At 49.1% G+C, this 27314-nt stretch overlaps 1 protein-coding gene across 1 annotated transcript; it reads right to left on the reverse strand.

Moving 5' to 3' along the window:
* Positions 1-334: 334 nt before the first annotated feature.
* On the reverse strand, positions 335-26227 carry UQCC2 (ubiquinol-cytochrome c reductase complex assembly factor 2). The gene is made up of 4 exons (XM_019985596.2): positions 26047-26227; positions 4594-4668; positions 3757-3826; positions 335-514 (listed from the first exon to the last, which is right to left on the reverse strand). Exons 1-4 carry the CDS (start codon positions 26182-26184, stop codon positions 387-389), a joined length of 411 nt encoding a protein of 136 aa, XP_019841155.1. The 5' UTR covers positions 26185-26227; the 3' UTR covers positions 335-386.
* Between the last annotated feature and the right edge of the window lie 1087 nt (positions 26228-27314).

Raw genomic sequence — 27314 nt, forward strand, 5'->3', positions numbered from 1 at the left:
CTGTTGGTGGCGGGACAGGATGGCTTCTTCAGCGCTTGCCGCTGTGTTTGGCTCTCCCCCAGGAGCGCCTACAACAAAAGGGAGCCCGAGACCTTGCCAGGAGCCAGGCAGACCCCCCGCTGGCAGGTGGGGGCCCCGTGGCCGCGCAGGAAGCACCTTGCCCAGAGGCCCTGTCACCTTCCCCTCTCAGACCCGCGCTTCCTCTCCCAGGGACGCCGAGCCGACCGGCGGGTGGGCGGGTGCTCAACCTGCATCCCTTCTCAGGCCGCAGCTTTCTTTAGAGAAACAAAGGCTTCCTTTCTGTGAAGGCCAGACGAGACTCCCGAGCCATGAGGATGGGGAAATCAGGGTGTTTTATTGACGGTGGCAACATACAGACCCCACGCTTAGGTGCGCGGGCGTGGCAGGGCCCGCGCCCAGGCTGTGTGCTTCCCCTCGGGGCTCCCAGGGGCGAACTTCTCCTGCAGCTTCTTCCACGTGCCTTTATTCATCTCCTTAAATTCATCCAACGTATCTGCAAAAGGAGAAGACGACAAAAAAAAAGTGAAGTGTAAAATATTACACAGGCTGGCGTCAAGGGCTTTCGCCATACAGGCATGCCTCTTTTCACAGAAAAAAGGATGTGCACAGCCCCAACTTCTGAGAAGCGAACCAAGCAGGGTAACAGACAAATACCGCGAGTGTGGACGAGCACTGGTGTGCCGAGACCGCGCCCTGATAGCGGCCTCTGCTCACATGGTCCCCATGCAGCATCCAAGCAGGGCCCGCTCTGCCCCACCTGAGCCAGGACACAGCACTGCTGTTGTCAGCTTCGCAACCCATGCACCCAGAGGCTCGTCACAAAACGACCTGAGCCACAGGGACTGTCTCCGTTGTACAGCTGTGGGGACTTGAGGCAGAGTGGGTAAGGGAACCTGAGCAGGCTCCACGGCAGGAAGCGGCAGAGCTGGGGTCTGAACCCAGGCACTTACGTTCACCCACACCACGGAGATGAGCGGACACCCTCGACTCCAGGAGGGCGCTGGGCCTGGGCCCCCGTCCCCACCCACCATTTCCACACTGGGTCCCCTCAAGCAATCAGGTTCCTCATCTGTGAAGTGGAGACATAAACACCTTCCTCAAAAGTTGGGAGCTGTCTTTTGTAATAATTTTATTGATTTCTGACTGTGCTGGGGCTTCACTGCTGTGCAGCCTTTTCTCTAGTTGCAGTCGGCAGGCTTCCCATTGGGGGGCTTCTCTTGTAGCAGAGCACTGGCTCTCAGGCTCACTCTCTGGAGCACAGGCTCAATAGTTGTGGCTCACGGGCTTACTTGCTCTGAGGCACGGAGCATTTTCCAAGATCAGGGATTGAACCCGTGTCTCCTGCATTGCTTCTGCATTGACAGGAGGATTCTTTACCATTGAGCTACCAGTGAAAGTGAAAAGTTGCTCAGTTGGGTCCGACTCTTTGTGACCCCACATACAGTCCGTGGAATTCTCCAGGCCAGAATACTGGAGTGGGTAGCCGTTCCCTTCTCCAGGGGATCCTCTCAACCCAGGGATCGAACCCAGGTCTCCCGCATTGCAGGCGGATTCTTTACCAGCTGAGCCACCAGGGACGCCCCAAAGGTTGTGACCTTTAAAGGAAATAATGAGGTGATGTACTTGGCACCTGGCCCACACTCAAGGAAAGGTGCCATCTTCACAGACGTGAAGGCAGCAAGAGCCAGTGGGGCCTTCGCTTAGAAACACATCCACCCCTCCTCCGCACCCCTAAGCAACCAGGGCAGGGTTTCTGTCTTAGCACCAGCAAGGTTTAGGGCCAGGTGGCTCTTTGTTGCAGGGCAGACCTGGCGCTGTGGCAGCATCTCAGCCTTGACCCACCGGATGGCAGTAGCAAACTGCCCCTTCCTGCCAAGCCTGACAACTAACGTGGTCTCCAGACGCTGCCAGAGTTTCCCTGCAAGGCAAAATCACGTCCTAGTCGAGAACCACTGGTCTAAAGTCCCTCCAGGGCTAAAGTTCTATGATACCTAATTTTACTTATATTTTAAATTTAGATTTTCACATTAATTTTCATAGCCTGGATTTCCATCTCTTAATGAAACTTATGGAGAAAAAAGAATAGCTGTTCTGAACAAAAAGGTAACTTGCTGTTGCTGCTGCTGCTAAGTCACTTCAGTCGTGTCCGACTCTGTGCGACCCCATAGACGGCCGCCCACCAGGCTCCCCCGTCCTGGGATTCTCAAGGCAAGAACACTTAACATTATTACAATTATTGTCAGTGGACTCTCAACTAAATTAGGACCTGCACCAGCATCCTACCCCGACTTTTCCAGAAGTCCAGGCTGCCTCGTGGGGCACAAAATGGGATGCCGTGGGCTCCCTGTCCCAACAACCCCTGATGCTCCTTCAGAGACTCCGGGACCCCACACCAGGGTGGGCACACTCGGGACCGACATGGCGGCCACATTTCAGCGTTGCCAGACCCTCAGACCCTCACTACAGGCAGCGCAAGGCGCTCTCCTGCCCTGCCAGAGGAGACAGTCCGTAACCTGATTCCAGAGTCGCAACAAAAACATGAGGCTTGCTTGCTGTGAGAGCTCATCATCAGCCGGTTTCCTACGGCTGAGCTCCCCGCCGTCCCAGGACAAGCTGCAGCACAGCCAGCTGGGGAGGTCTCGCGTCTCCCCTTCTTGGCATCCCTGTTTCCCCCGACCCAGCGTCCCGAGGGTTAACAAAGGGCAGAGGCTGAGCCTCTAGAGCTCCTTTCTGTTCTGATTTCAAGTTCAAACTTTGCTTAAACTCTTTAGGGTCCTCACAATAACACTGTGCATCGAAGCTTGTAATTACATGGGCCTGGAGACATGGGGGTATATTCACTTGGATATGCATAAAATTGCCAATAAAGTAATTCTGCCTGGCCAAAGTATCTTTACCCCAGTTTTTCAGAGAGTACTGTAATAAAAATAGGATCAGGGTCAACACACAATGGCAGATGACACCACCAGGTTTTAATCTGTTCAGAAGGCTAAGAGTTTTCTGGAAGCCTAAATCCTCAAACCTTAGTGGCTGAAGGATACCAGAGAAATAGGAAACAGAAATTTCTAGAGTACCAGAAGGCAAATGCTTCAGGGCCATGCCCTCCCAGAGAAGGTTAGCCTATTTTTATATGCGGCGTCCTTGGCAATAAAAATAGTAATTTTCCAGAACCTGCCTGTTTCAACCCAGGCTCCCCCTGCCACCACCCGCCACGTGCCCCTCCGGTGACAATGGAGACGGGGAAGAAGGAGGGGCTGGGCGAGGCAGGGTATTTCCTTTCTTGTTAATCAGGGTCTGTCAAGGACTCCAAAACAAACCTAGTTAAACCCGTATCTAACCCGCAGCCCATGTCCCCATACACGTCCACTGAATGGCTTTTTGTTTTAATTAAAACCCTCATTGTTTATAAAGCCCTCTTAGGACCATAAAAATAAAATTTTCCTTCCATCCTGATTTCAACTACTTCCATTTGGCAAATACATATTCCCCTGTTCCCTGCTGCCCAGTCTTGAATTTAAAAGCTCTGAAGATAAATTTGCTTCTTTTAAATAACGCCTTTGACCTTCTCCATATTCTATGACCAAAAAACATGAGCCCTGTAGCTTCAGAACTTCCTGTGGGCTATTCCACAAGACTCTCCATCAAGCGCAGCTGTCTTATTAGATGATTCCCCGTGGCCACTCAAAAAGCCATTTGCAAACCAACTAGAAACAGCAGCAGCTGCGCTTCCCATACCTGTGGACAGGATCAGCTTGTACTCTTCCAGGGACAGGCCGCTGAAGCTTGTTTCTCTGGGGCGAGGGTACTGGTCACAGGGGCAGAGAGGAAGGGGGAAGAGATTAGTTCCATGGCACACCCAGGGCCCACATCGTGGAGAGAGGCAAGCTCTCAAGGGCAGTTCACAGGCCTTGGGTGTCCAGAGGCCAGAGAGAGGGGAGCAGCGCCACCTGGAGGCCACACCAGCACCGTCCAGAGCGGCGGCTCTGAGGCCAGCAGGCGCCTGAGCCTCTGGAGACCCGGGCTGGGTTGGGAGGGGCTGGGTCCGTGTCTCTAACCAGCCCCGGGCAGTGCCATGCTGCCGCTCCCAGACCATACTTTGGGTCACGAGGATTTAGGAGAAATCCCCTTTTCATGCAGACTAGGCCATGTGTATTTGTGGAGTTAGCACATTTTTCAAGACTGGGGAAGAAACACAGTGGAATTTGACAGCAGACACGTTGGGGCTGAGGAGAGGCCCAGCGTTTTCTGACAGGACTTCCCGGTCACCTCAACTTTGTCACCAGTGTGGCAGGAGGTGGGCAAATCTGTGTGAGACCCAACAGCTGTCAGACACGCCCAGAAGCACCCCCTGGCATACAAAACGTGGCTTTTCTTAAAAATTACAAACAGCTTTCGTTTAGGTGACCTAAAAGCCTCTAACAAGTACCTTAGTTGGCTTGGTTGAAATTACCCGTTACATTCGAAAGTAGCAAAACCACAATTCTACACAAAACATCATGTAATCGGATTTCCCTCACCCTTACTGGCTGTCTCCTCAGAGGGCTGGGGACAGAGAAGCCTGTGGCCACTCACCTTGTGTTTGTAGTAGTTTGAATGGAGCCGTGCCAAGCTCTCATACATCTCATCACAGGCCTCAGGCTCTGCAACCTGAAACACAAAGAAGCCCGAGAGAGTGAGCAAACGGGCCCTGCCCGCACCCCGGCCTGCACCCGGTACCTTGAGGAAGGACCCCACCTAAGTCAGGCCTTCCCAGGAAGCAGGCCTGCAGCTGTGCGCTGGCTTCTCTGCCACAGGTCCTGCTGTTAGAAATCTCCCTTTTGGAATAATGATTCCACCTCAGCAACCCCCCAACCTGCCGAAAAACTCAATCGGCAAATCAACATTTGTGGGGCACCCGTGATGCGTGAATCAGCAAGCCACCGAGGTGGGAGGCACTGCAGTAAAATCCCACGTGGGCAGGAGCGCAGAGGGCAGTGCGGGCTGCAAGAAGGCAGAGGAGGCGAGTTCCCGCGTGCCCCAGTGGTCAGCAGGTGGCGGACGTGGGGCTAAGCAGGGTTCTGCAGAAGGCACAGGCGCTGGGGAGGGTGGAGCGGGCCTTCCCAGTGGAGGGGCGCTGTGCACAGGCAGGAGGCAGGGGCAGCCTGTGCCTCAGAGCGGGCCACCTCAGAGCGGGCTGCCTGGCCGTGGGCCTGAGCGTGCACGGGAACGAAAAAGAGAGCTTTGTGAGTTAAGCCTTCACAATACAGATTCTCTTATGAAAGGCCAAAAAAAAAAAAAAAATCATCTGAACTTTCATCTGTGGTGAGGAGGGAGCTGCTGAATTTGTTTTAGGATGAGACAGGTAAACTGAGGAGAACCGAGAGTGAGAGTCAATCAGCTGCTGTGAGGAAGGGCAGGGCCCCGCTCGCAGGACGCCTTGCAGACGGAGGAGGACAGCGGCCCCCCGGGAATTCCAGGGAGGAAGGGCGACACACGGAGGAGACGCGGGTTTTCCCCTTGCACGCCTCTTCCTAGTTTTCCCTTCCTTCTGCCTTTGCCAGTATTTAGCTACAGTTCCTCATATTATTCTGCCAAGAATTCTGAAAGCTCCCCAGAATGAAACTTTCTCTTCAATGTTTTCTCCCAGAGTTCAAATGATGGATTTTTCCAACTTAAATCCTTTCTCGAAGAAGAAAGAACATGAATAAGTCAGCAGTTAAGTGTTTTAGAAAGGCGGCTCTGCTTCTGCCTCCGTGTGCGCGTCAGGTAATGTCCCCACTTTACAGCAGACAGAAAAGACAATCTGCCACTGAGTTCTGCTCGCTCCATTCCCCGGTTCAGGCCACCTATCAGCGCAACGCCCAGGCAGCCACATCAGAAGAGAAGAGGTGAGGGGCTGAGGAGGCAGCCAGTGTTTGCTGAATACTAACCAAAGGCACTGTTTGAATGGATCGGGGTTAAAGGGCTGAAAAGAAAGAACGGCTGGAAAAACAGGAGGCCGGTGACTGAGTTCTGATTCCCCGAAGCAGCGCTTTCAGAGAAAGTCCAGCTGGAAAAGAATCTGCAGCGTGCACTTTGCGGGAAGAGCATTTTGAACGTTCTGTCTTTGGCAGGGCGTGCAACACTAAGAGCTAACCAGACGCCAGATGAACAGAAGGCGCAAAAGGAAAAAGGGTAACAGCAGCCAGACTTCCAGCGACGACTGTGTAGACTGTCACAAGGCAACTGGATGGACGTGTTCACTTCTAAACTGACGAGAACTCCGGTGTGCCCGGCCCAGGCTGCAGCAGGCGGCCGTGGCTGTGGGCAGCAGCGGGTCAAACCACCGTGTCTGGATCCGGTCCTTAGGAGCTCTGGGGTATTGGGCAAATCCTCTCTCTCCTGACACTTAATTTCCTGAGAATGACGACATTCTCTCATATAACCACAGATCCATGAACAAATTCAGGAGATTCAACACCGACACAACACTTCCATCTATCCCAGCGTCCATATTCCAACTCTGTCAACTGCCTCAGTAAAAATCCTTGTAGGAAAAAGTACTTTAGGCCCAGGCTCGCCTCCAGCACTACCTGCCACATTTCCTTCTCTTGCAGCCAGGACACCTCAGCCTTTCTCTGTCTTTCCTGTATTGACATTTTTGAAGCATACTGGCCAAATTAACCTTTCTTTTAGAAGAAAAGATAACGATATTCCCTATTCCTGAGGGTGACGTGAGGATAAGTGAGGTAACGCGTGGACTGCTCTGAATTCAGGGCCTGGGACGCTAACGAAGGTGGCTTCTATTAGCAGTCAACAGTTACAGCAGACACAGGCCTTCGCTGCACCACCTACAAGGCGAAAGAGAAACCTTCAGGATGAGCCCCGCGACAGCAGAGTGAGGGCGTGTGGAGGGCACCCCGACGCCACTAGCGGAGCCAGGAAGACCCACCTAGGACCCCGGCGGGGGCAGGCAGTAGTCCCCACAGGACGGCTGCTCCCCAGGCACGGGGCCGGGCCGTGCCCACCTGAGGGGACAGCAGTGGATCAGCGCTGCTGGCGTGACTGCGGGGCGTGGCTGGAGGCGGAAGTGACTCCCGAAGCTTCGCTCCGGCCCTAGTCGATCCTCCAGTCCTGACCCTGATGGCTCTCAGTGGGCCCCAAGTGCTCCACGGTCACCCCCGAGGAGATCACGCACTGAACCTGTGTCTGCCAGGCGAGTGGCCGCCTGCAGCACCTGCCCCCCACCTGCAGGCCCCGCGTCCTGACCTTTCGCTCCTGCACCGCTGACCACTGTCCCAACCCAGCTCTCACAGTGTGACTCTGGCCAGCACCCTGCCTGGCTCCCGGCCGCGCAAAGACCGCCGGCGTGCTGCGTCCTCCCCAGTCTGAGCTCCCACCAGACCCTCGCCCTCAGGGTCCCGCCAGGAGTCCCCGCCTGCCCCTCCTCTGAGTGCGATGGTGTCGGGGGCTGGAGGCCTGCTCAGCCACCTCCTCTGTACCCTGGGGGGAGGGCAGGGGGTCCCCTTGCTGCCCAGCGCTTCCCACCTCTGGCAGAGCAGGAGAGCAGAGGGGAGGGACAGAGAGAGGAAGGGGTCACCCTGCAGTGCGCCGCTCAAACAGCAAGGCGACCCTCTGGGTTCCTTCAACCTTTCAAAAGCCTTTAAGTATTAAAGAGAGAGTCTCCCAGACACTTTCCATAACGTCTGGAGCTCACTGAATAATCTGACAATCACCTCTAAATGACCAACCACCAAAAAATGAACTTGTCACTCCATTTCCATTTGAGGTCAGAAGGTGTCTATACAAGGCCGTAAAGGTAGCTCAGTGGAGGTGATGGGAGCTGAGGTATGGCAGTTTCTGGCCAGTTATAACCGCCTAAGCAGAGATGGAACCACGGCCAATTCTGGGGTTCTAGTCACACCCAACCCAAGCTCAGCAATTACAAAATAAGTCTTATTTACTACTTAAAAGTACATCAGTAGAAACAATTCTCTAATTCCAGAAGCCTTGCCACATACCTACATCCTACACTTTATTCACAGATTCCAGCACAAACACTGAATTCTAAAACAGTTTTCCCTGATGAAGTGTACTGTGCACTTTAAGAAACATTCTCATATACAAGCTTTAAATTACCTGATTTTGCATTCACACCTAATGAGATTACGGACATTTTAGGACTAATAGCAGCACTGGGTTTGAAAAAGGCAGCAAGGGATATTGTGAAAAATTCAGCTCTGCTCCCTAAATGTGAATAAAATAGATGTTCAACTGACAAAGTGTCCTTTATGGCTCTATTTTCGCTCCTTTTGCATTTCCCCTGCTCAGTCGTCAGTAAATTTCTCTTTACCATATTAAACTTTTATACATACAAATCTACATCGTTGCCGCAGGCACTGATTTCGATTTTCAAATTGAGTTTTGGGTGGTGACAGCAGTTGGTACAGCGGCCCCTATGCTCGTCACACAAAGGGACGCATAAGCACTTTTGGGAAAGGGCGCTGCAGATTGCTTTGCTAATTAAGGTAGGGCTGGATTCGGTCCAGGAGGATCTATGAAAAAAGGTTTCCATGACTTAGTAATGAACTTCTGAAATGAGTTCATTCTGTTATGGGAGTCTTTTCCCTTGAGTTCAAGTAAAAATCTCTCTTGAGCACCTACTATGTAGAGTGCTCTGCTAGGCGGCTGCCAGGGGACATAAAGACCCAGCCTCAGCTCCAGAGAAGCTGACAATCAAGCTGAGACAAGATACACACACAATAAAAATAAAAAATGACCAGGACAGAGTGTAACTGAGTGCCAGAGTTATGGCAGAAGCTAGTGACGAGGCCTGGTTCCCACGGCAGGTGTGGCAGGGAAGGTCTGGGTTTCACTGCAGTGACAGCTCAGAGTGATACAGAGTCAGAGGCGCTCACTTTGAAGAGTAGACTTCAGAGCTGGACTCGGTGGAATGGGGATCAGGGGGACTGGGAGGAAGAGGCTTGAAAAACCAGGGGGACAAGGATGGTCCAGGGGCTTAAGTGGCTCCAAGGCCTGGGAAGCCACCAGATTCCTAACAAGCCCTGTGTCTGCGCTTTCATCCACAGGGCACTAGGTTCTCAAAGGTTAAGAACCACTGAGGGGGCTTCTCTGGTGGCTCTTCCACCTGCCAATGCAAGAGACACAGGTTAGATCTCTGATCTGGGACGATCCCACATGCCAGAGAGAGACTGAGCCTGTTCGCCACACTGGTGAGCCTGTGCTCCACAGCCTGAGAGTCGCAACCCCTAAGCCCACATGCCAGAACCCCCGAAGATCAAGCGCCACAACCCACGAGCCCACGCACCACAACCCCGAGCCCACGCGCCACAACCCCCGAGCCCACGTGCCACAACCCCAAGTCCACGTGCCACAACCCCCGAAAAGACCACGTACAACCCACGAGCCCACACGCCACAACCCCCAAAAAGACCACGCGCAACCCATGAGCCCATGCGCAACCCATGAGCCCACGCGCCACCCACAAGCCCACGCGCCACAACCCCGAGTCCACGTGCCACAACCCCTGAAAAGACCAAGTGCAACCCACGAGCCCACGCGCCACAATCCCGAGTCCACACGCCACAACCCCCGAAAAGACCATGCACAACCCACGAGCCCACGCGCCACAACCCCGAGCCCACGCGCCACAACCCCTGAAGACCACGCACAACACCTGAAGACCACACGCCATAACCCCTGAGCCAATGCACCACAAATCCTTAAGACCACGCGCCACAATCCCGAGTCCACACACCACAACCCCCGAAAAGACCACGCGCAACCCACGAGCCCACGTGCCACAACCCCTGAAGACCACGCACCACAACACCTAAAGACCACACGCCATAACCCCCGAGCCAATGCACCACAAATTCTGAAGACCACGCGCCACACCCCCCAAGCCCACACGCCACAACCCCACATGCCCTAGAGCCCATGCTCAGTGCAAAGAGAAGACACTGCAACGAGGAGGCCGTGCACTGCAACTAGAGACAATCCTGAGTGGCAACAAAGACTGAGCACAGGCAAAAAAAATACCCACTGAGGGCAGAGATCAAGATGGCGGAATAGAAGGATGTTGAGCTCATCTCCTCCCACAAATACATCAAAAATATCTCCATGTGGAACAAGTTCACAGAATACCCACTGAACACTGGCAGAAGATCTCGTATAACCAAAGCTGTAAGAACAATCACCACATAACTGAATAGGATGAAAAAATAAAAATAAAAGGAATCAGGACAGGAGGAAGCTTTCATTTCAAAGCAAAAAGGTTCCCTCATCCTGGGAAGCCCCTTCACTGACTGGGAGGCCCACTGGAAGACAGAGAGCCTCAGAGGAGAGTGCAGCACCGGCCTGTGGAAGGCAGGAAGAGGGAGACAAGCAAGACAGCACGGGCGCCCTTGCTGCACTTCCCAGCCACCCGGACACACACCTGCTGGCGTGGAAAATGGCTGGGGCTGGCACTGGGCCTTCAGAGGGCTCGCCTGGGCTGTGCAGAGGCAGCCCAAAGGGCCTGCAGTGTGGTCTGAGCTGCAGTTGCAGGGCGGGGGCTGCACGTCAGGATAGAGCCTAGGTCTGCCACAGAAGCCACCCCTTCAACGTGGGGGCAGGGGGATGGCACGAGCGCGCCACAGCAACCTTGTTCTCAGGGTGTCACAGTGGGCACGGCTCTGCCCCTCTGAGCTCTGGGAGTGTGCAAGTGCCAGTGGATTGCCCACACGTGGAGGCGGGGCTGAAATCTGAGCCGATTCCTGGAGGCTGAACGACCAGCAAATTTATGCCGGCAGCAGCATCCAGGGGACATCTGAGCTGATTACCGGCGCTCCCCTAGCTGGGGCAGGTCTGGTGCCAGCAATAACAAACGCTGTGGGCACACATACAGGGAAGCGGGGCTGAAATCTGAGCTGATTACTGGTATTCCCACAGCAGAGGTGGGGCCGAGGGCAGTGCCAACAACAGTGTACTTTGAGAGCACGCACAACAGGTGGCAGGAAATGTCACAGAACACGTGTCCAGGGAGACAACTCCTGGGGAGGAGCACACAGCAGCTCCTTTGCCAGTGGGAGCACGCCAGTCCCACCGACCTCACACCACAGCTTGCAACTGGATTTGGGGCTTCTACTGCAACAATTGGGGGTTAGACCCTGCCCCTAACAGGGCTGTGACAAGCACAAAGCAAAGAGGAGGCCCTGCCCAGCATCCAGGGCAGGCTGTGGTCACCACATCAGCCACACTGCCATCAGGGGCCAGCACACTGCGAGTGGACACGGCAGGCATCTGTAACAAAAACAGCCCTCACACCAAACATACTTGACTCACACAGGCTACACAGGGGTGTTCCCATTCAAAAACAGCTGTTCATGATCACAGTAGATAACCATTTTCCCTAGATTCAGAGTCACAGTAATATAAGTAAAATAAAAAAGCAGAGGAACCTTTCTCAGCAATAAGAACAAGAGAAATCCCCTAAAAGAACAAACAATGAAACACACCTCTCCAGTCTACCAGATCCTGGGTTCAAAAGAAAGGTAAAGAAACGGTGAAGGAATTAAGAAAGGCGATGGACAGAAATGCAGGTGACTGTAACAAGGAACTCACCTCAGATAAAATGGCAACCCACTCCGGTATTCCTGCCTGGAGAACCACTTGGACAGAGGAGCCTGGCACACTACGGTCCATGGGGTCACAAAGAATCAGACACGACTGAGCGACTAACACACGGTGTTAGATGAGCAGGTGATACCACTCCAATGGCAGAAAGTGAAGAGGAACTAAAAAGCCTCGTGATGAGGGGGAAAGAGGAGAGTGAAAAGGCTGGCTTAAAACTCAACATTCAAAAACTAAGATTATGGTGTCCAGTCTTCATGGCAAACAGGTGGGGGAAAAGCAGAACTGTTAGGGAAAGCGCACTGACTCAAACTGCCCGCCCTGGCCAGGCACCACAGTTTTACGACACGAGGCCCTGGTAAGGAGCACGGAACTAATGAGCCACCATCAACAGGGAAAGTTCGGGAAAGGTCAAGAAGGGACACCTGCGCCCAACCGCCTCCCAGAATCCTTCTCGCTGGCATCCATCTTGGCTGAACAAGGCGTGCACCACCAGGAAGGACTCTGAGTCAGAATGATTGGCTAAAGACAACCCGGAAACGAATCCCATCACATAAAACCAGAGGCTGTGAGCCACATGGCAGAGCTGTTCCCCTGGGTCCCCTCACCCCACTGCTCTCACCCGGGTGCCCCTTCCCAATAAAGTCTCTTGCTTTGTCAGCTCGTGTGTCTCCTCGGACAATTCATTTCTGAGTGTCAGACAAGAGCCCACTTGGGGCCCTGGAAGTGGTCCCCCTTCCTGCAACAGAGACAGTGACAGATTTTATTTCCTTGGGCTCCAAAATCACTGTGGACGGGGACTGCAGCCACAAAATTAAAAGACACTTGCTCCTTGGAAGAGAAGCTACGACAAACCTTGACAGCACATTAAAAAGCAGAGACGTCACTTTGCCGACAAAGGTCCATCTAATCAAAGCCATGGTTTTTCCAGTAGTCAGGTACAGATGTTAGAGTTGGACTATAAAGAAAGTTAAGTGCCGAAGAATTGATGCTTTTAAACTGTGGTGCTGGAGAAGACTCTTGAGAGTCCCATGGACAGCAAGGAGATCAAACCAGTCAGTCCTAAAGGAAATCAACCCTGAATATTTATTGGAAGGATTTATGCTGAAACTGAAGTTGCAATACTCTGGCCACCTGATGCGAAGAGCCGACTCACTGGAAAAAACCCTGATGCTGGGAAAGATTAAAGGAAGGCGGAGAAGGGGGAAACAGGATGAGATGGTTGGATGGTATCACTGACTCAATGGACATGAGTTTGAGCAAGCTCTGGGAGATGGTGAAGGACAGGGAGGCCTGGCTGCTGCAGCTTACGGGGTCACAAAGAGTCAGACACGACTGAGGGACTGAACAGAAACAAACATAAAGAAGAAGCGCTCAAAATCAGAGAGCTCAACTGCCGATGAAAACTAAGCTAAAGGCAATAAACAGCAAACCAAGTAATGCAGAAGAATGAATAAGTGATCTGGAAGACTGTCAACTACAAACTGGCATTTGCCAAGAGCATTTGCCAGCAACTGAACAGCAACACGGGCCTTTGCCGCCTGCCTCTGTGGAGGCGGAACCCCGTGCTGCTGCAGCCGCTGGCCTTCCACACACCCTGAGGGGAGTTCAGGGTGGAGAGGGGGGCACTCTGTGCTCCAGGGCAACTGGTGGAGCAGGTCTCTAGACAGTAAGGTGTTTGCAGGAACTGATTTCACAATCCCAACCCTTGTATCTCTTCATATCTAGAAAAGCACTAACTCCCTTCATGGTGACATTAGCTCCTCCTGACCAGCAGAAAACCTTTTGTAAAGTAAGCACTTAATTGCACTGAACCCCCTCTTCACCAAAATCTTATATACTGACCTTCCCCACCGCCTCTTTGCAGCAGTCTCTTGGAGCTCTCCGAGGCGCCGTCCCCTGGCAGTCCTCATTTTGCCCCAAATGAAACACAACTGGCAACTCTCACGTCATACATCTTTTTAGTTAACAAGGCAAAATAACAGAAATCAGTTAGAATGGCAGAGAGAAAGACAAATGGAAAAAAAAAATGAAAGCAACATATAAAGCTTATGGGATACAAAGCGTGCCAATCTATGCATAAGGATTTCAGAAGAAGAACGTTAAAGAAATTATGGCTGAAAACTTGCCAAACCTGAAGAAGGAAACAGATATTGAAGTACAGGAAGAACAGAGGGTTCCAAACAGGATGGACCCGAACAGACCTACACCAAGAAGGACCATGATTAAAATGGCAAAAGTTAAAGATAAAAACAGAACTCTTTAAGGCAGCAAGAGAAAAACAAAAAAGTTACAAGGGAACCCCCATAAGTATCAGCTGATTTCTCTGTAGAAACTCTGCAGGCCAGAGGGAGCAGCAAGACATAGTCAAAGTCCTGAAAGGCAGAAACCTGCAACCTAGGGTACTCTACCCAGCAAGATCATTATTTAAAATAGAAGGAGAGAGAATGGATCTCTCAGACAAGCAAAAACTAAAAGAATACAGCAATACTTAGACCTATCCTGAAAAGAGTATTGAAAGGTCTTCTCTGAATAGAAGAGAAGCAAGAACCTAGAGGAAAGGGAAAATCACAATAGAAGCAGCAAATATATGAAAGGATTGTAGATCACTTAAATAAACCAAAACATACATTAAAAAAAACAGAAAAAAAATTTGTGAAAGCAATTATAACCACAATGAACAACAAAAGGATAAACATGAAAACGTAAAACAGGACATTAAAATCACATCATTCTTACTTGGGAGAGTGGAATAAGAAAGTGTGGATTTTTTGTTTTTAATGCGTTTGAGCTCATACAACTACTGGTCTAAAGCAAACAGGTACCATCAAACCATAAAAGGAAAAACAAAAAGAAAGGAACAAAGAAAGGAAAACGAGATTTAGAATGGCAATAAGCACATACCTATCGATAATTACCTTAAATGTCAATGGACTAAATGCTCTGATCAAAAGACACAGAATGGCAGATTGGATAATAAAACAAGAGCCTACAACATGCTAAACACCCACTGTAGGGCGAAGGATCACCACAGACTGTCCCACTCTGTCCATGGGATTTTCCAGGCAAGAGTACTGGAGTGGGGTGCCACTGCCTTCTCTGACTTAGTAATATATATGAACCCAATACAGGAGCACCTAAATAAATAAAACACATTCTATCAGCCATAAAGGGAGAAACTGATGGGAATACAATACTAACAAGAGATTTTAACACCTCTGACATCAACCAGTAACGCTGAAGAAACTGAAGTTGAACGGATCTATTAGACCTACAAGACCTTCTAGAACTAACACCCAAAAACGATGTCCTTTTCATTATAGGGGACTGGAATGCAAAAGTAGGAAGTCAAGAGATACCTGGAGTAACAGGCAAATTTGGCCTTGGAGTACAAAACGAAGCAGGGCAAAGGCTAACACAGTTTTGCCAAAAGAACGCACTGGTCATAGTAAACCCTCACAAGAGAAGACTCTACACATGGACATCACCAGATGGTCAATACTGAAGTCAGACTGATTATATTCTTTGCAGCCAAAGATAGAGAAGCTCTACACAGTCAGCAAAAACAAGGCCAGGCGCTAACTGCGGCTCAGATCATGAACTTCTTATTGCAAAATTCAGACTTAAATTGAAGAAAGTAGGGAAAACCACTAGACCATTCAGGTATGACCTAAATCAAATCCCTTATGATTATACAGTAGAAGTGAGAAATAGATTCAATGGATTAGATCTGATAGACAGAGTGCCTGAAGAACTATGGACAGAGGTTTGTGACATTGTACAGGAGGCAGTGATCAAGACCATTCTCAAGAAAAAGAAATGCAGAAAGGCAAAATGGCTGTCTGAGGAGGCCTTATAAACATCTGAGAAAAGAAGAGAAGTGAAAGGCAAAGGAGAAAAGGAAAGATATACCCATTTGAATGCAGAGTTCCAAAGAATAGCAAGAAGAGATAAGAAAGCCTTCCTTAGTGATCAATGCAAAGAAATAGAGGAAAACAATAGAATGGGAAAGACTAGAGATCTCTTCAAGAAAATTAGAGATACCAAGGGAACATTTCATGCAAAGATGGATACAATAAAGGACAGAAATGGTATGGATCTAACAGAAGCAGAAGATATTAAGAAGAGGTGGCAAGAATACACAGAAGAACTCCACAAAAAAGATCTTCACGACCCATATAATCACGATGGTGTGATCATTCACCCGGAGCCAGACATCCTGGAATGTGAAGTCAAGTGGGCCTTAGGAAGCATCACTATGAACAAAGCTAGTGGAGATGATGGAATTCTAGTTGAGCTCTTTCAAATCCTAAAGATGATGCTGTGAAAGTGCTGCATTCAATATGCCAGCAAATTTGGAAAACTCAGCAGTGGCCACAGGACTGGAAAAGATCAGTTTTCATTCCAATCCCAAAGAAAGGCAATGCCAAAGAAGGTTCAAACTACTGCACAATTGCACTCATCTCACACACTAGCAAAGTAATGCTCAAAATTCTTCAAGTCAGGCTTCAACAGTACATGAACTGTAAACTTCCAGATGTTCAAGCTGGATTTAGAAAAGGCAGAGGAACCACAGATCAAATTGCCAACATCTGCTGGATCATCAAAAGAGCAAGAGTGTTCCAGAAAAAATCTACGTCAGCCTTATTGGCTACACCAAAGCCTTTGACTGTGCGGATCACAACAAACTGTAGAAAATTCTTCAACAGATGGGAATACCAGACCACCTGACCTGCCTCCTGAGAAATCTGTATGCAGGTCAAGAAGCAACAGTTAGAACTGGACATGGAACAACAGACTGGTTCCAAATTGGGAAAGGAGTACATCAAGGCTGATATTGTCACCATGCTTATTTAACTTATATGCAGAGTATATTATTCGATATGCTGGGCTGGATGAAGCAGAAGCTGGAATCAAGACTGCTGGGAGAAATCTCAATAACCTCAGATATGCAGATGACACCACCCTTGTGCCAGAAGGTGAAGAACTAAAGAGCCTCTTGATGAAAGCAAAACAAGAGAGTGAAAAAGTTGTTTTAAAACTCAACATTCAGAAAATGAAGATCATGGCATCTGGTCCCATCAATTCATGGCAAATAGATGAGGAAATAATGGAAACAGTGAGAGACTTTATGTTTTTGGGCTCCCAAATCACTTCAGATGGTAACTGAAGCCATAAAATTAAAAGATGCTTGCTCCTTGGAAGAAAAGCTATGATCAACCTAGACAGCGTATTAAAAAGCAGAGACATTACTCTGCCAAAAAAGGTCCATCTAGTCAAAGCTACTGCTTTGACTATGGTTTTTCCAGTAGTCATGCATGGATGTGAGAGTTGGACTATAAAGAAAGCTGAGCACCGAAGAACTAATGCTTTTGAACTGTGGTGTTGGAGGAGACTTTGAAAGTCCCTTGGAAATCCAACCAGTCAATCCTAAAGGAAATCAACCCTGAATACTCATTGGAAGCTGAAGCTGAAGCTCCAATACTTTGGTCACCAGATGCGAAGAACTGACTCTCTGGAAAAGACCCCAATGCTGGGAAGGATTGAGGGCAGGAGGAGAAGAGGACGACAGAGGATGAGATGGCTGGATGGCATCACCAACTCAATGCACATGAGTTTGAGCAAGCTCCGTGAGTTGGTGATGGACAGGGAGGCCTGGCGTCCATGGAGTTGCAAAGAGTCGGACACTACTGAGCCACTGAGCTAACTGACATCAATGGACAGATCTCCCAAACAGAAAATCAATAAGGCAACAGAGATCCTAAATGAGACAAGAGAACACTCAGACTTAATTGATATTTTCGGGACAGTACATCCGAAAAATCAGAATACACATTCAAGTGCACGTGGAACATTTTTTAGGATCGATGACTTACTAGGACATAAAACAACCTCAACAAATTTAGGAGGACAGAAATTATTCCAAGCATCTTTTCTGACAGTAACAGCATGAAACAAGAAATCAACCATAGAAAGAGAAACGGGAGGAAAAAAAAAAAGATTACATGGAGACTAAACAACAGGGTACTGAACAATCAAGGGGCCAATGACAAAGTCAAAGAGGAAATTAAAACATACCTTAAGACAAACGACAATGAAAATGCAACCAGACAAAGCCTATGGGACACGGCAAAAGCAATTCTTGGTGGAAAGTTCACAGTGATGAAGGCATTCCTCAAAAAAACAAGAAAAATATCAAATAATCCAACACACCAGTTAAAAGAATTAGAAGAAGGAGAACAAGCAAACCGAAAGTCAGAAGAAAAGAGACTGAAAACCTCTGGCTAGGCTCACCAAGAAGAAAAGAGAGGGGACCCAAACAAAGAAAATAAGAAATGAAAGAGGATAAATAACTGACATCATAAAGATATAAGAAGCTGTGAGAGGGTACTATGAACAATTATCTGCCAACAAATTGGATAATCTAGAAGAAATGGATGTTTCTAGAAACATACAGCCCACCAAAACTGCATCAAGAAACAGGTCATTTGTTTTGTTTTCTGGTTGTGCCGTGTGGCTTCTGGAATCTTAGTTCCCAGACCAGGGATTGGACCTGGGTCATGGCAGTGAAAGCTCCGAGTCCTAACCACTGGACCACCAGGGAGTTCCCAAGAGGAAACAGATAATTTGAACAGACTGATCACTAGAAGTGAAATGGAAGCTGTAATATAAAAAAACTCCCTGCAAACAAACGTCCAGGGCCAGATGGCTTCACTAGGGAATACTACCAAACATACATAGAAGAACTTATACTGCTCCTTCTCAAATCCTTCTTCCAAGAGACCGAAGAGGAGGGAACACTCCCAGAGTCATTCTATGAAGCCACCATCACCCTGACGCTAAAACCAAAGACACCACCAAAAGAGAAAACTACAGGCCAACATCTTTGATAAATATAGATGTAAAAATTCTCAACAGAAGCCCAGCAGGACTTCCCTGATGGTCTTGTGGTTGAGAATTTGCCTGCCAGTGCAGGGGACACAGGTTCAATCCCTGGTCTGGGAAGATCCCACACGCTGCGGGACGACTAACCTTATGCGCCACGCCTACTGAAGCCGTGTGCTTTAGAGTCTGTGTACCGTGACGACTGAGCCCACGTGCCGCAAATGTGCAACCTCATGTGCTCTAGAGCCTGTGCTTCACAAGAACAGCCACCGCAGTGAGAAGCCCACACGCTACAACCAGAGAGCACTCCCTCCTCACCAAAACCAGAGAAAGCCCATGCACAGCAACGAAGACCCGGCGCAGCCAAAAACAAATTAATAGTTAATTAAAAAAAAAATACTAGCAAACCAAATCCAGTAACACATAAAAGGGATCGTACACCATCATCAGGTTGTATTCATCCAAAGTTAATAAGAATGGCTCAACATACGCAAATCAGTGTGATACACCCTATAAACAAAAGATAAAAATCACATGATCATCTCAATAGGTGCAGAAAAAGCATGTGATAAAATTCAGTGTCCACTCATGATCAAAAACTCCTATCAAAGAAGGTATAGAGGGAACATATCTCAATATAATCAAAGTTTACTTATGACAAACCCACAACCAATACTCAACAGTGAAGAGCTGAAAGCGTTCCCACTAAAACCTGGAACAAGACAAGGATGCCCAGTCCCACCACTTCTATTCAACATGATATTGGAAGTCCTAGTCACAGCAATCAGACAAGAAAATAAAAGGTATCCAAATTAGAAGGAAGAGGTAAAACTGTCACTGTATGAAGATTATATGATCCCCCAAACAGAAAACCATAAGATTCAACCCAATAACTTTTAGAGCAAATAGATGAAATTAGCAAGGTAGGGCTTCCCAGGCAGCTCAGTGCTAAAGAACCCGTCTGCCAACGCAGGAGCCGTGGGTTTCATCCTTGGGTTGGGAAGATCCCCTGAAGAAGGAAATGGCAACCCATTCCATTATTTTTGCCTGGGAAATCCCATGGAAGGGTAGCCTGGCAGGCTAGTCCATGGGGTTGTAAAAGAGTCAGACACGACTCAGTGACTGACAACAACAAAGCAGGATACAAGATTTAATGTACAGAAATCAACTGTGTTTCTCTACACTCACAACGAAACATCAGAAAGTAAAAAAAAAAAAAAAAAAAAATCCTTTTAAAATACCATCAGAAAAACAAAAAACATCCTAGGAATAAACCTGACCAAGGAAGTGAAAGACTTATACGCTGAGAACTATAAAACACTGTTAGAGGAAACCGAAGATGATTCAAAGAAATGGAAATATATCCCATGCTCTTGCATTGGAAGAATTAAAATGGTTAAAATGGCCATATTATCCAAAGCAATCTACAGATTTAATACAATCCCCATCGAATTACTCATGATATTTTCCACAAAACTGGAATAATCCTAGAATTTATCTTTAACCATAAAAGGCCCAGAATTGCCAAAGCAATCCTGGGGAAAAAGAACAAAGCTGGAGGCATAACCCTCCCTGCCTTCAGATAATAATACCACAAAGCTACAGTAATCAAAATAGTATGGTATTGGCACAAAATCTGACATATACATCAGTGGAACAAAGTAGAGAGCCCAGAAATAAGCCCATACAGGTCAATTAGTCTTCTACAAAGGAGGCAACCATACAGAATGCAGAAAAGACATTCTCTCTTTAGCAAGGGGTGTCGGGAAAGCTGCACAGCCTCCTGTAAATCAATGACGTTCGATTACTTCCCCATACCACACACAACAAGAAACTCAAAACGGCTTAAAGTTAAACCTAAGACATGATACTATAAAATTTAACTAAAAAGTTAAACCTAAGACATGATACTATAAAATTCCTAGAACAGACATAGGCAAAAGAAAAAATAAACAGGACCTAATCAAACTCACAAGCTTTTGCAAAGCAAAGGAAACTATAACAAAATGAAAAGTCAACCTATGGACTGGGAGAAAATATGTTCAAACAATGCAACTGACAAGGCTTAATTTCTAAAATATACAGAACAGCTCATACAACTCAACAACAAAAAAACACACAATCCAACTGAAAAATGGGCGGAAGACTAAACAGACATTTCTCCAAAGAAGTAATACAGATAGCCAACAGGCACATGGAAAGATGCTCAACATCGTTAATTATTAAGAGAAATGCAAATCAAAACTGAAATAAGGGATTACCTCACACGAGTCAGAATGGCAATCATCAAAAACCCTACAAACAACAAATGCCGGAGAGGGTGGAGAAAAGGGAGCCCTCCTTCCTGCTGGTGGGAAGGCAAACTGGTTCAGCCACTATGGTGAACAGTACAGAGTTTCTAAAAAACTAAAGAGTTGTCATACGATTCAGCAATCCCACTCCCAGGCATATATCTGGAAAAGACTAGAACTCTAATTAGAAAAGGTACACGCACCCCATGTTCACAGCAGCCAAGACATGGAAGCAGCCTAATTGCATCAACAGAGGAATGGGTAGAGAAGATGCAGTATGTACATGCAATGCGATACTATAAAAAAGAATGAAATACTGCCGTGTGCAGCACCATGGATGGACTGAGAGATTACCGCCCTAAGTGAAGTCAGTCACAGAAAGGCAAATAGCACTTATCTGTGGGATCTAAAAATGATACAAACGAACTTATTTACACAACAGACTCATCCACATAGAAAACAATCTTATGCTTACCAAAGGGGAAGCAGGGAAGGGACAAATTAGATTGGGATTAACAGATACACAGTACTATACCTAAAACAGATGAACAAGGACGACTACACAGCACAGGGAACCATATTCAGTATCTTGTAATAACTCATAAGGGAGAGGAATCTGAAAAGGAACATCCATACGTATAACCGAATCACTCTGCTATATACCTGAAACAAACAGCACTGCAAATCAATTATACTTGACAAAAAGCACTGACTACATTACGGCCAGTTTAGGGGGCAGTGGGGAGAGGCCCTCGCTGGGCCGGAGCAGGTGCTGGGGTCTGGTGCCGGGGGGGACACAGGCAATCAGAGAAGAGTGAAAGCCTCACCAAGCTGCACTAGTCCAGGAGGCAGCAGGCAGGCCCTCAGATCTCTAGGGGGGACCCACTGACAGCGGCGGACAGTCTAGATCGCCAGTGGGCGCACCTACATCTCTGAAGACGCCTAGAAAACCGCCATGCCTTGGTCTAAACGCTACCTTAACTCCCCCCAGCTCCATCCAGAACTAGGGGAGAAAAAGAGACGGAGATACCTGCATTCCCTCAGACCTGATTCTCTTCACAACGGCTGCTTTGCAGTGGGCTCAATATTACAACTAAAAAATAGCACAATCCGCCCTCAGGTCATGCCTCAGTCACTACAGAGGAGCCACACGGTGGGCGACGCTGGATGACGGCACGTGCCAGCAGACGCCACGCTGAGCCACAGACCCAGGCCTTGGCTGGATGACTGAGAAAACAGGAGAGAAAACCTTTTCAGTTCCCCCGCTGGAGCTGGATGTATCTCCTACAGTACTGCCACCCCCCAAAAGTTCAACTCCTTTCAAACGGGGCTGCTATTATTTCAACTTGGGTATTTAATAGAACTCCCTGGTGGGTGAGCCCCTTCCTGGGTGGCTCCTCCGAGCTGAGCCCCATTCTAGTTAAGTGGGCGCTGCCAGGAAGCCGCCTGTGTACCTAATGAACTCATTAGAAGGGCTGGCGCCTTCCCCTGTACTTAGTCAACAATTACTGTTGTTTTGCCACCTTCTCCCGTGTTGTGATTCTTTTATTAATCTCTTGGTGCTACAGGGAACATGCACTATCTTAAGGAAACTGGATTGAAAGGAGGCAAAATCCATAAACATTAACTCTAAAAAACTGCACAATAGAACGGAGGATGAAAGAGGTGTTAAGCAGTGTTCTCTCTTCCCACCAACCCCTCCCTCTTGGTGGGCTGAGGGTGGAGTGGACCATGAGATTCCCCAGAGGGCAAGCTATTTTTGTGCAGGGGGATAAGTGGAGGCAGCTATTTTTGTGCTCTGGCTTGGGGTCTGAAGGATTAATTTGCTTTCTAGGGGCTCTGGCTTTTCTGTGCTCCTGTCCCACCTGAGGATGGTCTTTCCCCATGTACACTGGGGAGGCAGGGGTTGGGCCAAAGAAAAGCAGGTGGGTAAACTGAGAGGTGTTTCATTCTTTGCCCAAACTGTCCATGGGCCAAAGAGGTTTTGAGCAGGAAACGAGGGGAAGGGAGGGCTTGAAGTTCAGGGAACAAGACTCCTTTCTAACAAGAAGAAATAACTTGGGAGGAATGGGAGCTAAGGGAAGATCAGGCACAAAGGAGACCACGCTCCCTGTCCCGCCGCTTAACTCCCAGGGAACTCCAAATAGGTCACTTTTCTGATTTCATTTGTTTGCAAAGTGAGAATAGCAGTGGTGACCTCACCTCAGCCGCACTAAGGATTAGACTAAATGAGCTCATGCACAAGTGTGCCATGCACGCGTTCCGCGTTACCATTCAGGTGCAGGGAGCCTCGAGGCCGAGAGCAGGACTGCCTGTCCCTCCCCTCTATGGGAACATACACGCTGCAGAGGAGAGCCTCCCCCTCCGGTCCTGTCTTTCCAGCAATCGGCAAAACCAAGGGGGAGATCCACAATGATCAGCTGACTGGGTCAAATGCCTGCCCCTGGCTGCCAGTTTAATGAACCACCTTTCTTTCTCAAGGTCTTTATAAATGATTCGGGGGTGTCAGTGGGAGTGACTCAATGCTGTTCTCAATTCCAGCAAGGGACTGCTCCTTCTAAAAATTACCGCAAAGATTTATTAAGCCTGGGAGCATTCTCAGGCGACAGAAGGATGAGGGACCACGACAGTGGTCCTGAGTAACGTGCCTGCTGCCACCGTGATGCACCGGTTCACTCTACCAGGGATGCATTCATCAGCAGCTCGGGAACCATCAACTGAGCCATGAGTCCATCTGCAGCCATGACTCAAATCTGTGTGGGCCTTCTACTCTTCAGAACCGTCTCCCTAAGTGATGACAAGGGATGACAACTCCAAAAGAGAAAGCTCAATCCTCCTTTTCTGGCTCTTCTTAAACAGTCAAGTAGGTGAATCTCACCTTCCCAGGGTCCAGCCTCTGGCGGCTTCTCTGCTGGCTGGTTTCACCACTCGAATTTCATCAGAGTTAAGTCAGGTGCCTGCCCCACTGTCACCTCCCTGGTGGTAAGGACCAGGTTCTGTCCCTCTTCTGCCATTCCTGCAGTTCCCCACAGAGTGAGCTCTCAAATTAATTCTCACCTCTCAGGACACAGAAATACTCCCATCTCGCTCTTCACTACTTCTCTCCATCTAGATCTGCTACGTCTGCAGCTACATTCAAATGATTTTTGTCTCATGAGCCATAATCATAATTTATTTACCCATTCATTCATTTACTGAGTGTCTTTTATGTGCCAGGAACTATGCTAGACGCTCTGGGAAGAAAGATAAAAATAGCACCGGCTCTATTCTCGGGAAGCTCACACTGAAAACACACAGGGTGCAGAGCCCTAGAAAGACCATGGGATTCGCAGAGCTGGGAACAGTTATGACTCCTGCCTTCAAGATCTTTATACTCTGGGCCAGTGAAGACCACTGTAGGAAGTGTGAAGGCCCTCATTGTTGTGGGACCCTCACCCCATTCCCGAAGCCCTGAACCAGACATCCCGTCCACGCCCACCACCCGGTCAGCACTTGGTTCCTGTCATGCCCCTGGGCACGTTGTTCCTGTTCTATCAGGGAGGCTGGCTTGGCTTTGGGCTGGGCTAAGTTCAAAAAAGGCAACGTTCCTGCTTTGACAGGTTGTGGCCAAATTTCAAAAAAGTCATTTCTTCAGAAGGTGTGTGTACATACCTATCACATCTCATGTATCTGACCTCTTGCCTGAGCCCCAGGCTCAAATATCCCACTGTCAACTTGACATTTGCACTTGGAAGTAAATCCACTTCAGATCTCAAGTTAAACACGTCGAACACCAAATTCAGGATGCTCTTCCCACACCCCACCTGCTCCTTATCTTGCTTCTTCCTCCGCTCAATAAATAGCACCACCCTGCACCCAAGTAGCTCAGGCCAAAACATTCTATCCTTGGTTCCTCTTCCCCTTTACCCTACATGTAATACATCAAAAAGCCCTGCTGATACAACCTTCACATTGCAACCCCAATCTGGCCACTTCCATCTCCTGTGCTGTCATCTTATATCCAAGCCACCACCATTTCCTGTCTGGGCTACTACAGGAGCCTCCTCTCCAGCTGTTCCTATTCTTGCCTCCCTATAAACCATTCACTGATACAACCAGAGTGGTCTTAAAAAAAAAAAAAAAAAAGAGTACATTAGGTTACATCAGTCGGCTGACTAAGCCTCCAGAATAGCTTCTCTCTGGTATTTATGATTAAATCCAACTCCTAACCAGAGCCTGCCTAGAACACCCTATGATGCCTGGCTCTTGTCTTCTTCTGACTCACACGTCTTAGCAAATGCCATTTCACTCACTACCCTTCAGCCACTTGGGCTTTCTTTTCTGCTTCCTGCCTCAGGACCTTTGCACGGCCTGAAAGAACACCAGGCGTCTTCACTGTTGGCTCATCGTCTTCCCTTAGGCCTCATCTGTCTTACCTCCTCAGTAAGGCTTTATCTATCATACCCAAAATTACCCTTTCACCATGGTACTCTGTCTCATACCCATCACAGTACTCATCTAGACTGTCCTAGGTATGTCTACTTGCTTACTGAGTCCTGAACTAGGACGTGAACAAATTTCAAGTGGGTGGGACCTCATCTAATTAACTGCTGTCTCCCCAGCACCTGGAAGTTCCTGGCACATAACTGGTGCTCCATAAGCACGTGCTATGTGAATGAACAAATCCCAGAGCCGCAGCACTGACCTGGAGGACAGCAAGAACACAGGTTCACTACTCACACACAGGGGCAGAGCGTGAGGGCTCAAACGTGCTGCACGGGTTAGGGGGACCCAGGAGACACACCAAGACTTAGCGGGCGTCCTGCGGAGGTCCTTGGACAACAGCTCAGTCACTGAACAACACTCAGAGGTACTGGGATTGTGTCAGGGGAGCAACAAGCCTATGATTGTCATCACCTAAGGCTGGTGCCGTGGGACAACCTGGCTGCACCCTGAGTCATCTAGAGTGTTTAAAAACAGAAGCCCTAGAGATTTTGATTCAGTAAGGTCGAACGGTCCCAGGCTACAGGATTTTAAAAAGCTTCTTTATGAGCCTGCAAAGTGCAGCCGGGTGAAAGCGCCCAACAGAAGACAGGATGCCCGCTCTCCGCGGGGCCTCTGGGCGTTAGGGGGCTCCCGCGCACGTGCGCCCGGGCAGCAAAGGCGCGCGCATGCGCAGGCCCGCCGCCGGCCCGCTCGTGGGCCCGCCCCGCCTCGTCCTCCTCTCCCCTCGCCCCGACCGCCTCCCCGCTGCAGGCGGGCCCCACAGCCTGGTCACCTGAGTGTTCTCTCCCTCCCGAAAGGCCTGCGCTACCCGCTGCCGCAGATAAGCGCCCAAGTCCCGGCCCCGTTTGGTCTCGTCCACTGGCCATTCCTCACACAGCTTAAGAAACCGCCGGTAGCGGCTGGCCGCCATGTTAGGCCCCGCTTGACTCCGCCCCTGAGGGAGGAGTCGGAGCGCACAGACGGCGTTTGCGCACTAGGCGTCGCTAGCTGTCGAAGAGGCGGGCCGGGAGGGACGAGCGAGGCGGCGCGCTTGCCACTCTGAGGGGAGGGCCGCCGCTCGCTTGCCTTTGCAAGTTAATTCAGTGTTCCTCCTCCAGGAACTAGCCCAGCTCCCAGGGGCAAATCAGGAGTGGAGTATTCTAGGGACAGCTTTGGTCTTCTTTTGCAATGACTGCACAAGCTCCAGACTAAAATAACCTTCCTCTGAGACCTCTGCTAATTTGCGTAACTGATTATTTTTGCATGTAAATACAGGTTCGAAGAAGATGTGTTTGAACTTAACCACGTGGCATGCACAGGTGGCTCGAAGCCCGCACATCACTCCCCCTCCCTGCCCTTCTCGCTCCCCCTGTACTTGTCGCTACCACGTGGTTCTTTGCCACGACTCTGAGTGCTCCTCAGCCCTCGTCCCTTTCCCCCCAGCTCCTATTGGTATCCTTCCGATGGTCCCCTCCCCAAGTCTGCCACTTTTCCCTGCTTGAGCAATATCTGCTGGGTTGATTCAATTCGAAAAATTTGTTTTACCAAGCCGTCTCCTTTACATCTCCAGATGCATGTAATGTCCAGATTTTTTTTTTTTTTTTCCTGAAGATACCTCCCCTCTTCCAGATTTTCCTTAAGGAAAACTGAACCTTCTTTTGCGTTTTTACTGTCCTGAATATGGACTTCCCAGGTGGCTCAGTGATAAAGAATATATGCCTGCCAATTAAGGGGTTGCTGAAGAGGTGAGTTCAATCCCTGGGTGGAGAGGATCCCCAGGAAGAGGAAATGGCCACCCGCTCCAGTATTCTTACCTGGAAAATCTCATGGACAGAGGAGCCTGGCGGGCTACAGTCCATGGGGTCGCAGAAGAGTTAGGCACGACTGAGTGACTGAGCATGCACGCATGTGCATATGACACTTGGCTTTCCCTAAATCTCTTCCTTCTCACCTTGCCTAATTTTAGAGGAGACTCCTACCTGAGTTAGAGTTTAGAGGAGACTCCTACCCTGAGTCAGGAAGTGAATGCATAACCAAAGTGAGTGAAGTCACTCAGTTGTG

Source organism: Bos indicus, chromosome 23 (genome assembly GCF_029378745.1).
Source record: "Bos indicus isolate NIAB-ARS_2022 breed Sahiwal x Tharparkar chromosome 23, NIAB-ARS_B.indTharparkar_mat_pri_1.0, whole genome shotgun sequence".
NCBI lineage: Eukaryota > Metazoa > Chordata > Mammalia > Artiodactyla > Bovidae > Bos > Bos indicus.

Coding starts and splice junctions, on each gene's coding strand:
- UQCC2 (XM_019985596.2), bottom strand. CDS start 26,184: ATGGCGGCCAGCCGCTACCGGCGGTTTCTTAAGCTGTGTGAGGAATGG. Junction 4,669..26,046: donor GGGAGGGAGAGAACACTCAG/GTGACCAGGCTG, acceptor TTTGTGTTTCAG/GTTGCAGAGCCTGAGGCCTG. Junction 515..3,756: donor CAAGCTGATCCTGTCCACAG/GTATGGGAAGCG, acceptor CTCCTTTTGCAG/ATACGTTGGATGAATTTAAG.